This window comes from Lolium rigidum, chromosome 3 (genome assembly GCF_022539505.1).
Source record: "Lolium rigidum isolate FL_2022 chromosome 3, APGP_CSIRO_Lrig_0.1, whole genome shotgun sequence".
In the NCBI taxonomy this organism is placed as follows: domain Eukaryota; kingdom Viridiplantae; phylum Streptophyta; class Magnoliopsida; order Poales; family Poaceae; genus Lolium; species Lolium rigidum.
The window spans coordinates 253,599,291-253,621,446 of NC_061510.1; the positions used below are offsets into that span (position 1 = coordinate 253,599,291).

The window sequence follows — 22,156 nt, forward strand, 5'->3', positions numbered from 1 at the left end:
GATGCCGAAGTGCCGCTGTCGTTTTCTGCTGTTTTTGGTTTCGTAAATCCTAGTAACGAAATATTCTCGGAATTGGACGAAATCAAGACCCGGGGGCCTATTTTGCCACGAATCTTCCGGAAGACCGAAGAGCATACGAAGTGGGGCCACGAGGTGGCGACACCACAAGGCGGCGCGGCCAAGGGGGCCCGCGCCGCCCCGTGGTGTGGGCCCGTCGTCGGCCCTTCGAGTTGCCCTTCCGCCTACTTAAAGCCTCCGTCGCGAAACCCCCGATGCGAAAAACCACGATACGGAAAACCTTACTGAGACGCCGCCGCCGCCAATCCCATCTCGGGGGATTCTGGAGATCTCCTCCGGCACCCTGCCGGAGAGGGGATTCATCTCCCGGAGGACTCTACACCGCCATGGTCGCCTCCGGAGGGATGAGTGAGTAGTTCACCCCTGGACTATGGGTCCATAGCAGTAGCTAGATGGATGTCTTCTCCTCATTGTGCTTCATTGTTGGATCTTGTGAGCTGCCTAACATGATCAAGATCATCTATCTGTAATACTCTATGTTGTGTTTGTCGGGATCCGATGGATAGAGAATACCATGTTATGTTAATTATCAAGTTATTACATATGTGTTGTTTATGATCTTGCATGCTCTCCGTTATTAGTAGAGGCTCTGGCCAAGTTGATGCTAGTAACTCCAAGAGGGAGTATTTATGCTCGATAGTGGGTTCATGCCCGCATTGACACCTGGGACAGTGACAGAAAGTTCTAAGGTTGTGTTGTGCTGTTGCCACTAGGGATAAAACATTGATGCTATGTCCGAGGATGTAGTTATTGATTACATGACGCACCATACTTAATGCAATTGTCTGTTGCTTTGCAACTTAATACTGGAGGGGTTCGGACGATAACCCGAAGGTGGACTTTTTAGGCATAGATGCAGTTGGATGGCGGTCTATGTACTTTGTCGTAATGCCCAATTAAATCTCACTATACTTATCATGACATGTATGTGCATTGTTATGCCCTCTCTATTTGTCAATTGCCCGACTGTAATTTGTTCACCCAACATGCTTTTATCTTATGGGAGAGACACCTCTAGTGAACTCGTGGACCCCGGTCCATTCTTTAATACCTGAAATACAAATCTGCTGCAATACTTGTTTTTACCGTTTTCTCTTGCAAACAATCATCTTCCACACAATTCGGTTAATCCTTTGTTACAGCAAGCCGGTGAGATTGACAACCTCACTGTTTTGTTGGGGCAAAGTACTTTGGTTGTGTTGTGCAGGTTCCACGTTGGCGCCGGAATCTCTGGTGTTGCGCCGCACTACATCCCGCCGCCATCAACCTTCAACGTGCTTCTTGGCTCCTCCGGGTTCGATAAACCTTGGTTTCTTTCGTAGGGAAAACTTGCTGCTGTGCGCATCATACCGTCCTCTTGGGGTTGCCCAACGAACGTGTGAAATACACGCCATCAAGCATATTTTCTGGCGCCGTTGCCGGGGAGATCAAGACACGCTGCAAGGGGAGTCTCCACTTCTCAATCTCTTTACTTTGTTTTTGTCTTGCTTTATTTTATTTACTACTTTGTTTGCTACACTTATATCAAAACACCAAAAAATTAGTTGCTAGTTTTACTTTATTTACTGTCTTGCACTCTATATCAAAAACACAAAAAATTAGTATACTTGCATTTACTTTATCTAGTTTGCTTTATTTACTACTGCTAAAATGGCTACCCCTGAAAATACTAAGTTGTGTGACTTCACTAGCACAAATAATAATGATTTCCTATGCACACCTATTGCTCCACCTGCTACTACAGCAGAATTCTTTGAAATTAAACCTCGCTTTACTTAATCTTGTTATGCGAGAGCAATTTTCTGGTGTTAGTTCTGATGATGCTGCTGCCCATCTCAATAATTTTGTTGAACTATGTGAAATGCAAAAGTATAAAGATGTAGATGGTGATATTATAAAACTAAAATTGTTTCCTTTCTCATTAAGAGGAAGAGCTAAAGATTGGTTGCTATCTCTGCCTAAGAATAGTATTGATTCCTGGACTAAATGCAAGGATGCTTTTATTGGTAGATATTATCCCCCTGCTAAAATTATATATTTGAGGAGTAGCATAATGAATTTTAAACAATTGGATAATGAACATGTTGCTCAAGCTTGGGAAAGAATGAAATCTCTCGGTTAAAAATTGCCCAACCCATGGATCGACTACTTGGATGATCATCCAAACCTTCTATGCAGGACTAAATTTTTCTTCGCGGAATTTATTGGATTCAGCTGCTGGAGGTACCTTTATGTCCATCACTCTTGGTGAAGCAACAAAGCTCCTTGATAATATGATGGTTAATTACTCTGAATGGCACACGGAAAGAGCTCCACAAGGTAAGAAGGTAAATTCCGTTGAAGAATCCTCTTCCTTGAATGATAAGGTTGATGCTATTATGTCTATGCTTGCGAATGATAGGACTAATGTTGATCCTAATAATGTTCCATTAGCTTCATTGGTTGCCCAAGAAGAACATGTTGATGTAAACTTCATTAAAAATAATAATTTCAACAACAATGCTTATCGGAACACTTCTAGTAATAACTATAGGCCATATCCTTATAACAATGGTAATGGTTATGCTAATTCTTATGGGAATTCTTACAACAATAATAGGAATACACCCCCTGGACTTGAAGCTATGCTTAAAGAATTTATTAGCACACAAACTGCCTTTAACAAATCTGTTGAGGAAAAGCTCAATAAAATTGATATTCTTGCTTCTAGAGTTGATAGTCTTGCCTCTGATGTTGATCTTTTGAAATCGAAAGTTATGCCTAATAGGGATATTGAAAATAGAATTGTTACTACAGCAAATGCCATCTAAGTTATAATTAATGAGAATATAAGATTAATGGCTGAACTGCGTGCTAGGTGGGATAGAGAAGAAAATGAAAAACTAGCTAAAGAGAAAAATGTAGCTAAAGTTTGGACTATCACCACCACTAGCAATGCTAATGATTCACATGTTGCTGCACCTCCTACCATCAATGGTAAAATAATTGGTGTTGGCAATGCTTCTACTCCTAGTGCAAAGCGCGCAAAATTACCTGAAACTGCTAAAACTGCTGAAACTGCTTGTGATAAAACTGCTGAAATTTTTTCCAACCTTGGGGATGATAATCCCATTGCTTTAAATTGTAATGATTTAGATTTTGATGATTGCCACATCTCTGAAGTTATAAAGTTCTTGCAAAAACTTGCTAAAAGTCCTAATGCTAGCGCTGTAAACTTGGCTTTCACAAAACATATTACAAATGCTCTCATAAAAGCTAGAGAAGAGAAACTAAAACTTGAAACTTCTATTCCTAGAAAGCTAGAGGATGGTTGGGAGCCCATCATTAAAATGAGAGTCAAAGATTTTGATTGTAATGCTTTATGTGATCTTGGTGCAAGTATTTCCGTTATGCCTAAGAAAGTCTATGATATGCTTGACTTGCCACCATTGAAAAACTGTTATCCGGATGTTAATCTCGCTGATAATGCTAAAAAGAAACCTTTGGGGAAAGTTGATAATGTTCATATTATGGTTAACAATAACCTTGTCCCCGTTGATTTTGTTATCTTGGATATTGAATGCAATGCATCTTGCCCCATTATATTGGGAAGACCTTTTCTTCGAACTGTTGGTGCTACTATTGATATGAAGGAAGGTAATATTAAATATCAATTTCCTCTCAAGAAAGGTATGGAACACTTCCCTAGAAAGAGAATGAAGTTACCTTATGATTCTATTATTAGAACAAATTATGATGTTGATGCTTCGTCTCTTGATGTTACTTGAGTTACACTTTCTGCGCCTAGCCGAAAGGCGTTAAAGAAAAGCGCTTATGGGAGACAACCCATGTTTTTACTACAGTATTTTTGTTTTATATTTGTGTCTTGGAAGTTGTTTACTACTGTAGCAACCTCTCCTTATCTTAGTTTTGAGTTTTGTTGTGCCAAGTAAAGTCTTTGATAATAAAGTAAGTACTAGATTTGGATTACTGCGCAGTTCCAGATTTCTTTGCTGTCACGAATCTGGGTCTACCTCCCTGTAGGTAGCTCAGAAAATTAAGCCAATTTACGTGCATGATCCTCAGATATGTACGCAACTTTCATTAAATATGAGCATTTTCATTTGAGCAAGTCTGGTGGCCTAATAAAATCCATCTTTACGGACTGTTCTGTTTTGACAGATTCTGCCTTTTATTTCGCATTGCCTCTTTTGCTATGTTGGATGAATTTCTTTGATCCATTAATGTCCAGTAGCTTTATGCAATGTCCAGAAGTGTTAAGAATGATTGTGTCACCTCTGAACATGTGAATTTTTATTGTGCACTAACCCTCTAATGAGTTGTTTCGAGTTTGGTGTGGAGGAAGTTTTCAAGGATCAAGAGAGGAGTATGATGCAATATGATCAAGGAGAGTGAAAGCTCTAAGCTTGGGGATGCCCCGGTGGTTCACCCCTGCATATTCTAAGAAGACTCAAGCGTCTAAGCTTGGGGATGCCCAAGGCATCCCCTTCTTCATCGACAACATTACCAGGTTCCTCCCCTGAAACTATATTTTTATTCCGTCACATCTTATGCACTTTGCTTGGAGCGTCGGTTTGTTTTTGTTTTTGTTTTGTTTGAATAAAATGGATCCTAGCATTCACTATATGGGAGAGAGACACGCTCCGCTGTAGCATATGGACAAGTATGTCCTTAGGCTCTACTCATAGTATTCATGGCGAAGTTTCTTCTTCGTTAAATTGTTATATGGTTGGAATTGGAAAATGCTACATGTAGTAATTCTAAAATGTCTTGGATAATTAGATACTTGGCAATTGTTGTGCTCATGTTTAAGCTCTTGCATCATATACTTTGTACCCATTAATGAAGAAACACTTAGAGCTTGCTAATTTGGTTTGCATATTTGGTTTCTCTAGAGTCTAGATAATATCTAGTATTGAGTTTTGAACAACAAGGAAGACGGTGTAGAGTCTTATAATGTATACAATATGTCTTTTATGTGAGTTTTGCTGCACCGTTCATCCTTGTGTTTGTTTCAAATAACCTTGCTAGCCTAAACCTTGTATCGAGAGGGAATACTTCTCATGCATCCAAAATACTTGAGCCAACCACTATGCCATTTGTGTCCACCATACCTACCTACTACATGGTATTTATCCGCCATTCCAAAGTAAATTGCTTGAGTGCTACCTTTAAAATTCCATCATTCACCTTTGCAATATATAGCTCATGGGACAAATAGCTTAAAACCTATTGTGTTATTGAATATGTACTTATGCACTTTATCTCTTATTAAGTTGTTTGTTGTGCGATAACCATGCTTCTGGGGACGCCATCAACTATTCTTTGTTGAATATCATGTGAGTTGCTATGCATGTCCGTCTTGTCCGAAGTAAGAGAGATCTACCACCTTAATGGTTGGAGCATGCATATTGTTAGAGAAGAACATTGGGCCGCTAACTAAAGCCATGAATCATGGTGGAAGTTTCGAGTTTTGGACACATATCCTCAATCTCATATGAGAATAATAATTGTTGCCACATGCTTATGCATTAAAGAGGAGTCCATTATCTGTTGTCCATGTTGTCCCGGTATGGATGTCTAAGTTGAGAATAATCAAAAGCGAGAAATCCAAAATGCGAGCTTTCTCCTTAGACCTTTGTACAGGCGGCATGGAGGTACCCCATTGTGACACTTGGTTAAAACATGTGCATTGCAAAGATCCGGTAGTCCAAGCTAATTAGGACAAGGTGCTGGCACTATTAGTATACTATGCATGAGACTTGCAACTTGTAAGATATAATTTACATAACTCATATGCTTTATTACTACCGTTGACAAAATTGTTTCATGTTTTCAAAATAAAAGCTCTAGCACAAATATAGCAATCGATGCTTTCCTCTTTGAAGGACCATTCTTTTTACTTTTATGTTGAGTCAGTTCACCTATCTCTCTCCACCTCAAGAAGCAAACACTTGTGTGAACTATGCATTGATTCCTACATACTTGCATATTGTACTTGTTATATTACTCTATGTTGACAATTATCCATGAGATATACATGTTACAAGTTGAAAGCAACCGCTGAAACTTAATCTTCCTTTGTGTTGCTTCAATACCTTTACTTTGATTTATTGCTTTATGAGTTAACTCTTATGCAAGACTTATTGATGCTTGTCTAGAAGTACTATTCATGAAAAGTCTTTGCTTTATGATTCACTTGTTTACTCATGTCATTACCATTGTTTTGATCGCTGCATTCATTACATATGTTTACAAATAGTATGATCAAGGTTATGATGGCATGTCACTTCAGAAATTATCTTTGTTATCGTTTTACTCGCTCGGGACGAGCGAGAACTAAGCTTGGGGATGCTTGATACGTCTCCGACGTATCGATAATTTCTTATGTTCTATGCCATATTATTGATGATACCTACATGTTTTATGCACACTTTATGTCATATTCGTGCATTTTCTCGGAACTAACCTATTAACAAGATGCCGAAGTGCCGATTCTTTGTTCTCGCTGTTTTTGGTTTCGGAAATCCTAGTAACGAAATATTCTCGGAATTGGACGAAATCAAGACCCGGGGGCCTATTTTGCCACGAACCTTCCGGAAGACCGAAGAGCATACGAAGTGGGGCCACGAGGTGGCGACACCACAAGGCGGCACGGCCAAGGGGGCCCGCGCCGCCCTGTGGTGTGGGCCCCTCGTCGGCCCTCCGACTCGCCCTTCCGCCTACTTAAAGCCTCCGTCGCGAAACCCCCGATGCGAAAAACCACGATACGGAAAACCTTACCGAGACGCCGCCGCCGCCAATCCCATCTCGGGGGATTACGGAGATCTCCTCCGGCACCCTGCCGGAGAGGGGATTCATCTCCCGGAGGACTCTACACCGCCATGGTCGCCTCCGGAGTGATGAGTGAGTAGTTCACCCCTGGACTATGGGTCCATAGCAGTAGCTAGATGGATGTCTTCTCCTCATTGTGCTTCATTGTTAGATCTTGTGAGCAGCCTAACATGATCAAGATCATCTATCTGTAATACTCTATGTTGTGTTTGTCGGGATCCGATGGATAGAGAATACCATGTTATGTTAATTATCAAGTTATTACATATGTGTTGTTTATGATCTTGCATGCTCTCCGTTATTAGTAGAGGCTCTGGCCAAGTTGATGCTAGTAACTCCAAGAGGGAGTATTTATGCTCGATAGTGGGTTCATGCCCGCATTGACACCAGGACAGTGACGAGAAAGTTCTAAGGTTGTGTTGTGTCTGTTGCCACTAGGGATAAAACATTGATGCTATGTCCGAGGATGTAGTTATTGATTACATTACGCACCATACTTAATGCAATTGTCTCGTTGCTTTGCAACTTAATACTTGGAGGGGTTCGGACGATAACTCGAAGGTGGACTTTTTAGGCATAGATGCGGTTGGATGGCGGTCTATGTACTTTGTCGTAATGCCCAATTAAATATCACTATACTTATCATGACATGTATGTGCATTGTTATGCCCTCTCTATTTGTCAATTGCCCGACCGTAATTTGTTCACCCAACATGCTTTTATCTTATGGGAGAGACACCTCTAGTGAACTGTGGACCCCGGTCCATTCTTTAATACTGAAATACAAATCTGCTGCAATACTTGTTTTTACTCGTTTTCTCTGCAAACAATCATCTTCCACACAATTCGGTTAATCCTTTGTTACAGCAAGCCGGTGAGATTGACAACCTCACTTGTTTCGTTGGGGCAAAGTACTTTGGTTGTGTTGTGCAGGTTCCACGTTGGCGCCGGAATCTCCGGTGTTGCGCCGCACTACATCCCGCCGCCATCAACCTTCAACGTGCTTCTTGGCTCCTCCTGGTTCGATAAACCTTGGTTTCTTTCTGAGGGAAAACTTGCTGCTGTGCGCATCATACCTTCCTCTTGGGGTTGCCCAACGAACGTGTGAAATACATGCCATCAAGCATATTTTCTGGCGCCGTTGCCGGGGAGATCAAGACACGCTGCAAGGGGAGTCTCCACTTCTCAATCTCTTTACTTTGTTTTTGTCTTGCTTTATTTTATTTACTACTTTGGTTTGCTGCACTTATATCAAAACACCAAAAAATTAGTTGCTACTTTTACTTTATTTACTGTCTTGCACTCTATATCAAAAACACAAAAAAATTAGTATACTTGCATTTACTTTATCTAGTTTGCTTTATTTACTACTGCTAAAATGGCTACCCCTGAAAATACTAAGTTGTGTGACTTCACTAGCACAAATAATAATGATTTCCTATGCACACCTATTGCTCCACCTGCTACTACAGCAGAATTCTTTGAAATTAAACCTCGCTTTACTTAATCTTGTTATGCGAGAGCAATTTTCTGGTGTTAGTTCTGATGATGCTGCTGCCCATCTCAATAATTTTGTTGAACTATGTGAAATGCAAAAGTATAAAGATGTAGATGGTGATATTATAAAACTAAAATAGTTTCCTTTCTCATTAAGAGGAAGAGCTAAAGATTGGTTGCTATCTCTGCCTAAGAATAGTATTGATTCCTGGACTAAATGCAAGGATGCTTTTATTGGTAGATATTATCCCCCTGCTAAAATTATATATTTTAGGAGTAGCATAATGAATTTTAAACAATTGGATAATTAACATGTTGCTCAAGCTTGGGAAAGAATGAAATCTCTGGTTAAAAATTGCCCAACCCATGGACTGACTACTTGGATGATCATCCAAACCTTCTATGCAGGATTAAATTTTTCTTCGCGGAATTTATTGGATTCAGCTGCTGGAGGTACCTTTATGTCCATCACTCTTGGTGAAGCAACAAAGCTCCTTGATAATATGATGGTTAATTACTCCGAATGGCACACGGAAAGAGCTCCACAAGGTAAGAAGGTAAATTCCGTTGAAGAATCCTCTTCCTTGAATGATAAGGTTGATGCTATTATGTCTATGCTTGCGAATGATAGGACTAATGTTGATCCTAATAATGTTCCATTAGCTTCATTGGTTGCCCAAGAAGAACATGTTGATGTAAACTTCATTAAAAATAATAATTTCAACAACAATGCTTATCGGAACACTTCTAGTAATAACTATAGGCCATATTCTTATAATAATGGTAACGGTTATGCTAATTCTTATGGGAATTCTTACAACAATAATAGGAATACACCCCCTGGACTTGAAGCTATGCTTAAAGAATTTATTAGCACACAAACTGCCTTTAACAAATCTGTTGAGGAAAAGCTCAATAAAATTGATATTCTTGCTTCTAGAGTTGATAGTCTTGCCTCTGATGTTGATCTTTTGAAATCGAAAGTTATGCCTAATAGGGATATTGAAAATAGAATTGTTACTACAGCAAATGCCATCCAAGTTAGAATTAATGAGAATATAAGATTAATGGCTGAACTGCGTGCTAGGTGGGATAGAGAAGAAAATGAAAAACTAGCTAAAGAGAAAAATGTAGCTAAAGTTTGGACTATCACCACCACTAGCAATGCTAATGATTCACATGTTGCTGCACCTCCTACCATCAATGGTAAAATAATTGGTGTTGGCAATGCTTCTACTCCTAGTGCAAAGCGCGCAAAATTACCTGAAACTGCTAAAACTGTTGAAACTGCCTGTGATAAAACTGCTGAAATTTTTTTCAACCTTGGGGATGATAATTAATAATTAATAATTGAGGTATTTATTAATCAGGGTTTTAAATCCTCCTATTAAGGATTTAATAAGTAATAAGTAAAGGAAAATTATTTTTAATGTTTTCCTTATTTAATTACTGGTTTTGATTTATTTTATGAAGTTTTACTAATTATTGAATTTTAATTGAATTTAGAATTAAAGTTAAAGGCTTAAATAACAAGTATTAAACAATTGAATTTTTATTAAAAATAAAAATTTCATTTTATATTTTTATTGGATAGAGTTTTCTTTTTTAAGAATTTTAATATCTCATTTATATTTTTCTGACTTAAATTGGATTTTCTAAATTTATTTGAAGTTGCAGTAATTTACTGGATTTAAATTTAAACAGAAAATAACTAGAGGTACACGGACAGGGTACCCACACGATCCACGACCGGTGGGCCGTGTCCACGCCGGCGGCCACGGTGGCGTCTAGGTGGCCACCACTGTGTGTCACCGGCGACCGGTGGACGGCGATAGCCGGCGTTCCCGTGGTCCCGCGAGGGTGTGCCGGTGCTTCATCGGAAAGAGGACGCCGAGGCGAGGCTAGTGGTGGCAGCGCCGCCATCTAATGGTCGCCGGAGCTCGCACGTCGGCGAGGCCGAGCGGCAGATATCACGGAGCAACGATGCTACGCATGTTACGGGGCGTAATCGAGCGAACCAAGTACACCACGGAATTCAATAGCTCACCAGGAGTACGTAGCGCTTGACGGCGTGGTCGATGGAGGTCTGGATCGCCGGATTTCATGGCGCCGACCGCCGGAGAGCTGAACTTGGTGATGGCGCTACGGGCTGCCCCTGCTCGATTCCTTTTGCAGGAGGAGCAAGTCGAGCATGGTGGTTCTAACGGTGGTCATGGCGAGGCCTGGGGCTTCCCCAATCGACGGCGACGGTCGACGTCCGGCTCAGGTAGGGTTTCGGATTGGGGAAAATTTATCAGAGGAGGAAGAAAACCGAGGCTAGGCTCGTCCCGGGGCTTTTATACGGCGCCGGAGGGTGCCTCGTCACGTCGTCGAGGAAGGAGAGGGCGCCAGCGAGCGACGAAAAGGAGCACGCCTTCGTGCTGGCGTCCATGCGCGTCAAGAGGATGAGGACGACTTCCTCTCGTTGATTTTTCAACGAAGAAGTAAGTTGGGCTGGTAAGTGGGCTGCTTGGTGGGCTGTGGTGCTGAGCTGCGGTGGCCCATCCGGTAAGCCTCTCTTCTCTCTTTTTCTTTGCTCTTATTTTATTTTCTGGTTTGTATTTTCTATTTAATTCTGATTTGCATTTCCTTTTGTTTTGCAGGATTTTAAATGTGTGAATCCCTTTGGAGTTTACAAAGATACTATTGTAAATATAAGAGCTTTAAAATATTTCATATGTGTAGTGACACCCTTGTTTATTAAATGTTAATAGAAATTGAAAATGGGCAATTATATAGTCCTAATTGCCAATATCAATTTAGGTAATCCAAACTATTTCTCAAGAGGTTCTTCTAAGTACCTATTGATAGTTAAGTTTTTATATTTATCTTTTGTTACCTTGCATTAAACAATTTACAAGGCATAGCTTAATATCAAGTTTATTATTTGAGCATATGATCTCATAACATTATTTCATGTGCTCATGGTGGTTATTGATTTGGAGAATTGTTTAAGGTTATTTTAAAGTATTATTGTCATCTTTTAAACCCTTAGTTTAATATGGTGAAGGTGGATCTCATTTCTCTCATGAGACTTCTATTTATATGGAAACACTAGTTAGTTGCACCCACATAGGCATGGCTTGTGAGATATGTTAATTTGCTATCTTGTTTCATTTCAGAGTTGGTTAAATAGTTCCCTTGCTCATATCTGAGCTTAAGCATGGTTCTAGGATTATACTAGCAATTCCCATGTGATGCACAAACTAGGGTTGAGATATAATGTTAGGTTGTAGATATGAGATGACACCATATTGCATGTGCTAGGGTTTACTCTCCCCTAACCATGATAAAGTGGTTACTTGCTTAATATTTCATGTGCTTCCCTAATTACTAAGGATTTGAGATTTGGTTTTATCTTCTACCAATTAACTTCTATTATTATCCACAACTTATCATTAAGGTAACTATATTGATTATAGTTCTTTTTATAGTTAACTTTGGTCATATGGATGTATGGTTTCTCACCATATAAAGTATGGAGTTTTACTCTAAGGTTTTCTTATGTTCCTTAGGTGAAGAATAAGGGGAATGTCTATGTAGTAGAATTCTACTTGTGATCACCAAGTGATTCACAAGTTAAGGTTGGGATATAAGTCTAGAGTTGCTTACTAGTTACCTCCCCATGATTTCATGTGGTGAATGATATCTACTTATCCTATTAGGGTTTATCTTATCCTCACATATCTCAAGAGCATGATCATGGTTAGACATGATCAACTTGTTCTTGATATCATTTCCTCAAGTTCTTAAGTTTTATGATCATCATTCAATTTATAATGTTCAAGGTTGGGCTTCCTAAAGTATTTCTAATGGAAGGGTTTCAATTCCATGATCAAGTGTTGTCTTGATTAACTAAACATAATATCTCCCTTATATTCAAGTGTTGCCTCAATTATCTTGAGTGTAACTCTATAGCTTGAGTTCTCTCACACAGGAATGGTTTATTCTAGGGTTTATGGTGTACTCCTAATATTTTAGTTCAATTGTTGTACTTTATTCTTAAATAGATAAAGCTATGTTTTGTATGATTGGTCTCTCTCATTTTAGAAAGGACTTTAATACTAACTTAAGGTTAGGCTCCATAGGGATTGATGTGATCTTCAATATCTATGTTTAACAGAAATGGTTTCTCTCTCTAGGAATGTCTTGAATAATATCCTAGGGTTCCTCTTAAAGATGATGAGTTGAATACTTGGATGTATATCCAAGGTTTAGCTCAAGGTTTGTTATTACTTCTCTAATAATTATAATAGAACGCTCACCTCTCTAGGTTTGATACTTAATTATTTGGAATAGAGAAGAACATATATTTCTAGAGTTGATCTCCTTATTATGTTTCCAAGAATGAAATATTAAAAATACCATGAGGTTCATGGTAGGATCATGGATTTGTTTAAGACATGGAAAAGATAAGTGAAGAATAGTTTCTCCAATTATTGTTACTTGGTTTCCAATTAAATGGATGTTCATATGTTATGGCAAGGAATATCATATTATAATATTTTATAGGATCAAGTAATTGATCATTGAGTAAAGTGTTGTTGTGTTGATTATTAGTTCCATTTGATCTAACCCCTTAGATCAAATCATCTCTACCCAAAACAAGGTTTTATCAAAGTCACATTGAGGTTTATAGCGCTTGACTTGATGAGCTACTTCAATTCCACCAAGGTCAAGTGGAACTTCGATTCATCGTGGATCGTTTTACTTTAAAGCGCGAAAATTCCCCAGATTTTCTATGCATGAATGCAATGCACACATATGTTTCCTCTATTTTTTGTAACCCCAATACCTGGGATATTACAGAGGAGAAGGCCGATGATACCGACAGCTGGTCCTTCGGGTCATCCAGCGTCGACGAACTGGACTTTAGCGCCTTCGACTTCCCGTGCCGCTAGATGTTTATTTTTAGTAATTTAGTTTGAATTTATGTTAAATTTGTATAAATTTCCGTTCGAACTACGTATGAATATCGTGTTGCAAATTTGTATTTAAATTTCAAAATATATCGGGGCCGTCTGTTTGGGGGCGCTGGTGTGGGAGCAGCTCCCCCAAATAGAGGATGTTGTGCCGGCGTCCCCAAACGGAGGTGACGGCGTCCCTGCCGGCGCCTATTTGGGGGGTTGCCGGTGGAGATGCTCTTAGTCACAAACAGGGGCCAATGTTCAGTTCAGTTCAGTTTAGGGAGTGCATATATAATTTTGCAAAGAGTTGAGTCTAGAAAACCAAGATATTTCCATGTTCCGGAAGAGAGGACAAGGTAGCCGGTCGGGACTAGACCTATCGATTTCCTGGGCATGCCTAAGAAAAGGAGGCACGCATCTGACGTCCTCTGTGTTCTCTACGCGCGCGGCTGCATCCCAGATCCAATGGTCTATATATAGTACATAAGCTTTGTCTCCATCTAATCATCCTCGTACGCGAAGCTTCGGAGCACACAGGCCGAACAAGTAGAAGAGAGCTGTAGAGGGCGAAATGGGGCGCACCAGCAAGCCGTCCGCCCTCGTGCTGCTGTCTCTGCATGCCATCGCCGCCGTGCTGCTACTGCTACCTTCGGGAGCTCGTGCAGGTTTGCTTCTCTTCTCTTCTCCTTCTTCCTCTTCTTCCTTTGTCACACACGTCCGTACGGCGTGCCAAATCAATCAATGGTTTTTCCGGATGGATATATATGCAGAGGGTGAGTGCGGCAAGGTGAAGTGCGGCATGGGAAGCTGCGACGAGTCCAGCGACTACGCATTCGGCTTCGCGTGCCAGTGCAACCCCGGGTGGAGCCGCAACCATCTCGGCGACATGGAATTCCCCTTCCTCCCATGCGTCATACCCAACTGTAAGTAAACCACGGCGCGGCCACGCCATATATCCTCCGGCCGGTCTAGAATCAAGATATATATTCCCTCCATTCCGTAATGGTTTGAGTTTAAATTTGAACTAAAACTACGGTAAGACTATGGTGTTGGAGGTCAGAGTGGTTTTTCTTTTCTTAAGGGGATATCCCCATCATCTGCATCAATTGATGGAGGTCAGAGTGGTTAGTAAGTCAGCACATGTTTTGGCACATGACAACGGCGCATTTTTAAGTAGTCAAATCTCTGATGAGAAACTACCAGATTGTAGACATCGCCATCACAGGCCTGCGATTTCACTCAGATCGAAACGGGCTAGTCTTGATTCAAGTATTTGAGAAATGCGCGCCATTTCTCGTGCAGCTAGCCTCGAGTTCCCTACACTACACGTCTACACGCACTCCTACTTGTTATTCAAAGTTCAAGTTCTATTATTCCAGAATACACAAAAGCAGGCAGGCAGATACACGGTTTTACCTCGTAACGCTTGAATCTATTGCTTTGTTGAACAGGCACCATCAAGTCGTCGTGCCAAAACGAGTCTCCTCCGGCTCCATCACTGCTCCCGCCGGCAGCAATGACAAACCTTTCAGTCTACGACCGTAATTAATAATCCCTTCAGCTGATCACGACTCTTCAATATTTGCCCAAGCAATCGCCGCTGAATTCTAACCCTGAACCTCTCAAATGGTGCAGCCTGCTTGCTGCAGTACTGTGGGGGTGGCAACTGCGAGAAGACAGGCTTCACCTACCGGTGCGCCTGCCGCGACGGCTTCAAGAACTTCTTCGATAACGAAACCTTCCCCTGCTACCGCCAGTGTGAGTGGCTCTGACAGCCTTACGTTACGAACGTACGATTACGACTAGGCTAACGCTGCTTAACTGGTGGTTTGGTGTTTCCACCGTGCAGGTTCCCTGGGAACTGACTGCTCCGGCCTCGGTATCGGCATACTCAACGGGTCCAACACGAGCACAACGCCGCCAGCACCAGTGTCTTTCGCCCTCCAGAAGAGCAGCGCCCCAGGTGGTTGGGCGCCAGCAGCACACTGGCTGCCGGAGATCATCATGCTGGTTGCCATATTCTTGGTCCACACAATTCTGTGAATTGGTGATTGCTAAATTATAAGTGTGTGGTGTTTGATGATATGGGCATATATGGTCCCAATTTTCACATTCTAGGATCACTGTAAATAAATTTTGTGTATGTTATTGTATTGAAATAAAGAGTTAGCAGAAATCAAATTCGACCGAACAGAAAAGCACATCAACAGAACATAACCGAATGGCTACTTCATGTCCATTGCAACGACCCCACGATTAGGACTATATAAGGTGATAAGATGTGCTTCCAGGTCTCGGTAATATCTAGAGCTAATAGGGCAACGGAATGTACCATAGCACGCTAGAGCTGTGCCTAATTACAAATGGTCTCCAGCTATGTAGACCTATACCGCTGTTCAGAACATATAGGTAAGGTGCCATAAGTACATAACCAACTTTGTTCATGAAGCACTGCACTGGAAGAGCGTTGTCATCGGGCAGGGAGGTGAGAGCGGCAGATCACTGGATGGCGGCGAAGGAAAGCTGGGCCATGAACAGGTTTATCACGTCGAGGTAGAGCGAGATCGCAGCGACGACGTACTCATTGTAGGTGTGGTGCTTGACCAGCATGTTGGTGTCGAAGACGATGAAGGCAGAGAACAGCACGGTGGCGACGCAGCCGTAGATAGTCACACCAACTCTTCCCAGTGGAACGAACATCTGGCCAGCAGATAAACAGAAATGCACTTTAAGTGTGAGATTTACAGGACAGCGCAAGACAGAAATGTCTGAAAAGTAAAACAGGTTGGAGGACAGAGAACCTGGATGAGGAGGTACACGAGCAGAACAAGGAGGCTCGTGAATAAGAAGGGAAACATGAAGGTGAAATCATAGCCCCTGTTAGCTGCCCAGAATGTGAAGAGGGTGAGGCCAGCGACTGCAACAGCTGTGAGGATTGCAGCCTGAAGAAGCGCTTTCCCTGTTATAGCAATACAAGCAAAGCAACTGTTAAATTTTGACGGTATAATAAGAAGAGCTTAGAGAATAAAAAGAGGTCAGACAACAAAAACAGGGTAGTGACTAACAAACTTGCTGGTGTATCATGAAAATCAATGGAACAATTCAATACTATCAGTAAGAAGAAAAATCAGGCTGATACTGGAATAAAGATAAGTTTCACACATGAAACTTAACAGGCAGTAAAGGTAGCAAACGGCTCAATAAATAACAGCTAAAGCTAGAGTTTCTGCAATTATCATGGCCATGATTGTTCCATCACAACAAAAACTGCAGAGATCATACAACATTGTATTATCTTCACAACAGATACAGGCTAGTCTTACTGAAACAAACAGAGGCGGTTACCTAGCAATTGGTACATATAACAATACTACACTAACTTTAATGGCCTGAGCTGAATGCAACAGAGCATATAGACAGAGGACATACAGTATTGAGTACAGACTAATTCTTAAACAATGGACATGGTAAGCCAATTGGTGAAGAAAGTATGAGGTTAACTTGAACATCAAGTTGCTCTGTCTAGGAAAATCCGAGAAATAAAAAGAAAGATAGTCCAAAAGTTCTCCAGAAGCCATAAAACAGAAAGCTCTGCAGTCTGCACACACACATAAGTAACTGCTATCCAACATAATGAATGTGGTATCCGCAATTCCTCATACAGGAAAATTTATTGATTGAAGCTTGAAAATAGACCTAAGATGGTTACAAACCCCAAATCCTCACCTGCCCAAATTTGTTTTGTTTTTTAAAACTCAAGACAATGCATGATAGTCTAAATTAGTTATGTCCAGCTCCTTGGCATTTTAAACTCTGCAACAATTTGAACTAGGTCCAGGGTCAAACATTAGAACACCCAAAACTATCCATAGCGTTGGTAAGGCATAGGATAGATACAGTAGTTGTCTGAAACCAAGTTAGTATGATGATCTCCAAGTTAAATGGAACTGGTCCTAGTTTAAAGAAGCATATAAAAACAAAATATGCGCTACGATGCGGCACACAAACCATGTAGCACTAATCACTAGGCAACAGGAGAACTAGCACGCCCCTTTTGGCCAAAACATCCATTAAACACGACCACGAATCTGCTTTGTTGAACAATCTATGGAAAACCAACAACATCCCCAGTTCAGTTGCCCACAATTAACAGCTGAGGATCAGAAATGTTTGCTAATAACTGTCCACGGAAACAACACGTACACGTAACAGCACCGTTTCCAAAAACAATTACCATCAACACCAAATTAGTTAACCACACGGAGATGCGATCGATTGGCCAAAAAAAATTGGCACGATTTTGCACATCCGCGCGCGGCAGTTGATGACGAGATAAAATGGTGAGAATCGAAAGAAAAGTGGAGGAGGGCAATTGCATCTTTACCCGCTACGGTGGAGGATGTGACGGCGACGCTGATGCTGATGCAGAGCGTGAATAGCGCGAGCATCCAGAGGTTGACGGGGTGCTTCTGCCTGTACTTGAGCATCGGCCACATCACTGCAGAAATCGACACAGGGTCAGAGAAGATAAAAAAATTAACGCACCGTCCCGTTAATTGTAGCGGCGTAGATCGAAACTCCAGTTAAGGGAGGGAGGGCGCGAGGGAGCGGAGCAGACAGGGGCATACCGAGGAAGGGGGCGAGGATGATGGTGATGAAGACGGACCATGAGGCGACGGAGCCGGCGAGGAAGAAGCGCGGGATGGGGTGGACGAGGCAGGCGACGGCGGCGAGGGCCGCGGTGAAGGCGAACTGCAGGGCGAGGATGGCGTAGACCTTGCGCACGAAGGCCCAGCGCAGGCGCGGGTCCTCCTCCTCCGCCACCTTCTTGGGCGCCGCGGCGACCCGCGCCGCCGCCGCCGGCTTCTCCGCGGCGGCGCCGAGCTCCGGATCGACCTCGACCTTCGACATTGCGGGCGCGGCGGGGGTTTGTTAGGGTTTCCGGGTTTTGGGAGTAGGGGGAGGGAGGAGCCGAGTGGAGAGGGGGCCGGGGGAACGGGAGCGAGGTAGACGAAGCATTTCGACTGTGCCTTAGGGAGCGTTATATACCGCGTGCTTGTCACTGACGTGTGGGGCTGGATAATGGACCCACGGGTCAGCGAAGGAGGCGTCTGGATGGGCAAAAAAGTTGTTGATATACCGAGGGTGGGACCCACGGGAGGAACCTAGTCGTGGCGAGTAGAGATTGGCTGTGGCCACGCGGAGGGAGCAGTTGGGTCACTGCATTTTTGTGCCCAGGGTGTCAGTAGAACACGAGAGATAGTGCGGCATTGCCATGGCCCCCATATGTTCTGTGGAATCGAAAGAGGAGACGATGTCATGTCCACCGACCTCTTTCCTTGAATCGTGGTAATTTTCCTACCGTCACACTGGTTGTGGACTTTTGGTACTCTACAGCTCTAGCCTCTAATGCTAGCATGAGAGGTTTTGCGTTTTTTTTTTCTTGCCCCAAAGAGAGAGGTTTCGTGTTGCGAGAGATGGATATCTCTAAGCGACGATTCCTTTACCAAAAGTAATGCACGGCATACACGATGCCTTACTTCCTCCAAGCGGCATCCCATGAAATTTGGCCGCGACCCCCTTCCATTTCCCACACGAAACTTATTCGCTTACCATACTTTTCGTGCCTCGCCTATGTACGACAAGTGATTTGGCGGGACCACTATGCTTTTTGTTACATGCATGCATGAATGGCTGGATGCATGAATGCGGGGAGAGGTTTTGCGTTGTGAGAAATGGATATGTTGTTGTTGTTGTGTGTTCACACACTTCAAAAATGAGATATACGATCTGTGTTTCACTTTTCACTATATAAAACCTTGGAACCAAAACACTTTAGCCTAACTTGAAGAAACTAGTTCTAGGAAATCTAAAATAACTTTGAGCAAACAATTACTTTTCTGAAAAAATGCAGGGCATACTTGATGCGTTACTTCCCCCAAGCGAGACTTCGCATCGAAGTTGGCCGCGAGCCCCTTCCATATCCCACACGGAACTTCTTTGCATACGACACTATTTTTTTGTCTGATCGATGAACCACAAGTGATCCAGTGGGTAACTATGCTTTTTATCACATGCATCAATGGCTAGATGCATGAATGCAAAAAAGAGGTTTTGTGTTGTGTGGAATCAATATGTCACTTTTGTATGTTAATTAAGGCACTTCTATACTAAGATGTGCAACCTGTGGTTTTACTTTTCACTATGAAAAATCTTCAAACCAAGGCACTATAGCCTTAGTCGAAGAAACTCGTTCTAGGAAACCTAAAATAATCCTGAGTAAACAATTCCTTTTCTGAAAGAAATGGATGGCATACGATGATGTGTTACCTCCTCCCAGTGACATTCCACGAAATTTGGCCGCGAGCACCTTTCATTTCCCACACGGAACTTCTTTGCATGCGACACTACTTTTGTGCTTGGTCGGTGCACGGCAAGTGATCTCGTGAGTTCTTTACTTGCGACACTTTTCGTGCCCAGCCTAGGTACGACAAGTGATTTGGTGGGATTTTGTCGCATGCATGAATGGCTGGATCCATGAATGCAGAGAGAGGTTTTGTGTTGTGAGAAATGAATACATCACTATTGTATTGTGTGCTCAGACACTTCAAAAATAAGATGTGTCACACGGGGTTTCACTTTTCACTATATAAAACCTTGGAACCAAGACACTTTAACCTCAATGTAAGAAACTCGTTCTAGGAAATCTAAAGTAAGTATGAGCAAACGATTGAAACGCATGGCCGACATACCTGATGCGTTACTTCCTCCAAGCGAGACTTCGCACGAAAGTTGGCCCCGAGCCCCTTCCATTTCCAACACGAAACTTATGTTGCATACGACACTACTTCTGGTGGGATTACTATGCTTTTGTCACTTGCGTGAACGGTTGGATGCATGAATGCAGAGAGAGGTTTTGTGTTTGTGAGAAATGGATATGTCACGGCCGTTCGTACAGACACTTCGAAACTAAGATGCGCTATACTTCTCACTATAAAGAAACCTTGGAACCAAAAAACTTTAGCCTCAATCGGAGAAACTCATTCTAGGAAATCTAAACTTAACTCTGATAAAAATACTTTTTCCCAAAAAAAAAAATCAAGGCATACATGATGCATTACTTCCTCCAAGCGACTTCGCACAAAATTGGGCCGCAAGCCCCTTCCGTTTTCCATACAAAACTGATTTGATTATGTTGCCTCTCCCTCGAGATATTCCTTTATGCGATCCCCTTCCACTTTCGTGTCCGGTCTATGTACGACGATTGATCTGGTGGGTTTACTATGCTTTTTCATATGTATGAATGCATGGATGCGCGAATCATACATAAAAAATCATATGCATAACATATGTTGTTCCAATAATTCCAAAAGTGGGCTGCTTGTGTAGATGGTGCATTGCTAGGTGACTACCACTAGGAAAAAACCATACCTCGAAGTAATGCAAGAGACTTGTTTTCACAATATATATAGTAATTTCAAACTATTTTCGGGCTCCTTTTTGTTGCCTCTCCCTAGAGATATCCCCTTCTTGGCCACCATCCACGGGTTGCACGGCAACGCAAAGCCCACTATGAAAATCTGGTAGAGAGTAAAAGGAGACAATGACAAATGAGACACACACGCACACCCCTATATATAGTGGTTGATACCTAAAAAAAGATAGAGAACTCCCTAGAGCCGAGGTACCCTGTGTTCTGGCAACAAAGTGCTTCTCAATTTCCTTACGGACGAATTAGCAATTAATAGGCAAGCTAGCAACTTTGCGACGGTAGTGCTTGTATATGTGTACGTAGCATGATTTATGCTTATGGCTTAGCGACACTCTTGAATGGTGCCATGCATTTATTGGGCGTAGCGAACTCCCGGAACAAATACGGTCGCCATGCCAAACCACGACCCCAGTATTAGACTTCTAGATTGTTGGGTTCGTGCAAGCTCACCTTTTTTGAATTGTAGGAGAAAAAAAAACGCGATTATGGTTAATGAGTTTGTCGAGATAGAATGTGGCTGGGCCAGTAGCCTACGCGGCACACATGCAAATGGTACCCCATAAACGGAAACCTGAGTGGGCCGCCTCAGCCCAGCTCTCTCGTTATCCTTTACCTAAAAGCAGCCGCGATAATGTCAATCCCTTTTCCTCTTTGGTGCAGGCATCTTCTCCAACCGCTCGTTTCTTTGACCAAAATCGGGCGCCATTCCCATGCATGTTCCCATCTTTCGCAGGCAGCGCAAGCCCGCTTAATTTCGTCGAAACTTATTCACACAACGTACAGTACTCACCTGGTTTTCAAATTACCGTACGTGCCGTGCCATGAAAATTGTGGAGACGCAAACGTGACAAGGACATGTAACTGCTGCAGCAGCCGACACGTCGTGACCTGATGCTGTGATGCGTGATGAGATTGTACCGGTGTACGGCGGACCGTGCGTGGAGTAGTTACATGACAGCTTTGATCGATGAGGACCTCGATTCCTAGTGGAGACGAGGCAAGAGTATATGAGGACGTGTTCAGTTCCAAAAAGGAAAAAAGTTTGAAGTGAAGGGTGACTCCCTTACTTTGGTCGACCGAAAGAGAGAAGGGTAACTTCGCTGTGGCGGGCAAGAAATGCAGTAAGACTATAGCTCTAGCTGCAGCTTGTGCTTTACTGCTTTCTTCTTTTGCTTATGATCTCGGCTCAGCCACTGAGAACTCTACGGCCTGCTACGTACCGGAGTCACTATCTGCTCTGCAACTGTCGTTTGTACAGCCAAGAAGACCATCATATCCTCCCTCTTCTCCTTCCTATCCACCATGGAGA

General features: G+C 42.3%; 2 protein-coding genes across 2 annotated transcripts; one reads left to right on the forward strand and one right to left on the reverse strand.

Annotated features, from left to right (window-relative positions):
- The first annotated feature begins 14,137 nt into the window (after positions 1 to 14,137).
- LOC124699340 lies at positions 14,138 to 15,435 on the forward strand. The gene is made up of 4 exons (XM_047231655.1): positions 14,138 to 14,278; positions 14,807 to 14,896; positions 14,991 to 15,113; positions 15,205 to 15,435. The coding sequence occupies exons 1-4, from the start codon at positions 14,155 to 14,157 to the stop codon at positions 15,396 to 15,398; spliced, it is 531 nt and encodes a 176-aa protein (XP_047087611.1). The 5' UTR covers positions 14,138 to 14,154; the 3' UTR covers positions 15,399 to 15,435.
- A 108-nt stretch (positions 15,436 to 15,543) lies between these two features.
- LOC124696379 (protein LIFEGUARD 2-like) lies at positions 15,544 to 18,266 on the reverse strand. Its single transcript, XM_047229118.1, has 4 exons — positions 17,984 to 18,266; positions 17,740 to 17,853; positions 16,157 to 16,314; positions 15,544 to 16,055 (listed from the first exon to the last, which is right to left on the reverse strand). Exons 1-4 carry the CDS (start codon positions 18,264 to 18,266, stop codon positions 15,855 to 15,857), a joined length of 756 nt encoding a protein of 251 aa, XP_047085074.1. The 3' UTR covers positions 15,544 to 15,854.
- Between the last annotated feature and the right edge of the window lie 3,890 nt (positions 18,267 to 22,156).

Bases quoted from the DNA above. Each gene is read 5' to 3' on its own strand.
- LOC124699340 (XM_047231655.1), top strand. From the start codon at position 14,155: ATGGGAAGCTGCGACGAGTCCAGCGACTACGCATTCGGCTTCGCGTGC. The intron at 14,279-14,806 runs GTAAGTAAACCA...TTTGTTGAACAG, and splicing joins CCCATGCGTCATACCCAACT to GCACCATCAAGTCGTCGTGC. The intron at 14,897-14,990 runs GTAATTAATAAT...CAAATGGTGCAG, and splicing joins AAACCTTTCAGTCTACGACC to CCTGCTTGCTGCAGTACTGT.
- LOC124696379 (XM_047229118.1), bottom strand. From the start codon at position 18,266: ATGTCGAAGGTCGAGGTCGATCCGGAGCTCGGCGCCGCCGCGGAGAAG. The intron at 16,315-17,739 runs GTAAAGATGCAA...TTGCTATAACAG, and splicing joins CACATCCTCCACCGTAGCGG to GGAAAGCGCTTCTTCAGGCT. The intron at 16,056-16,156 runs GTTCTCTGTCCT...TCTGCTGGCCAG, and splicing joins TCGTGTACCTCCTCATCCAG to ATGTTCGTTCCACTGGGAAG.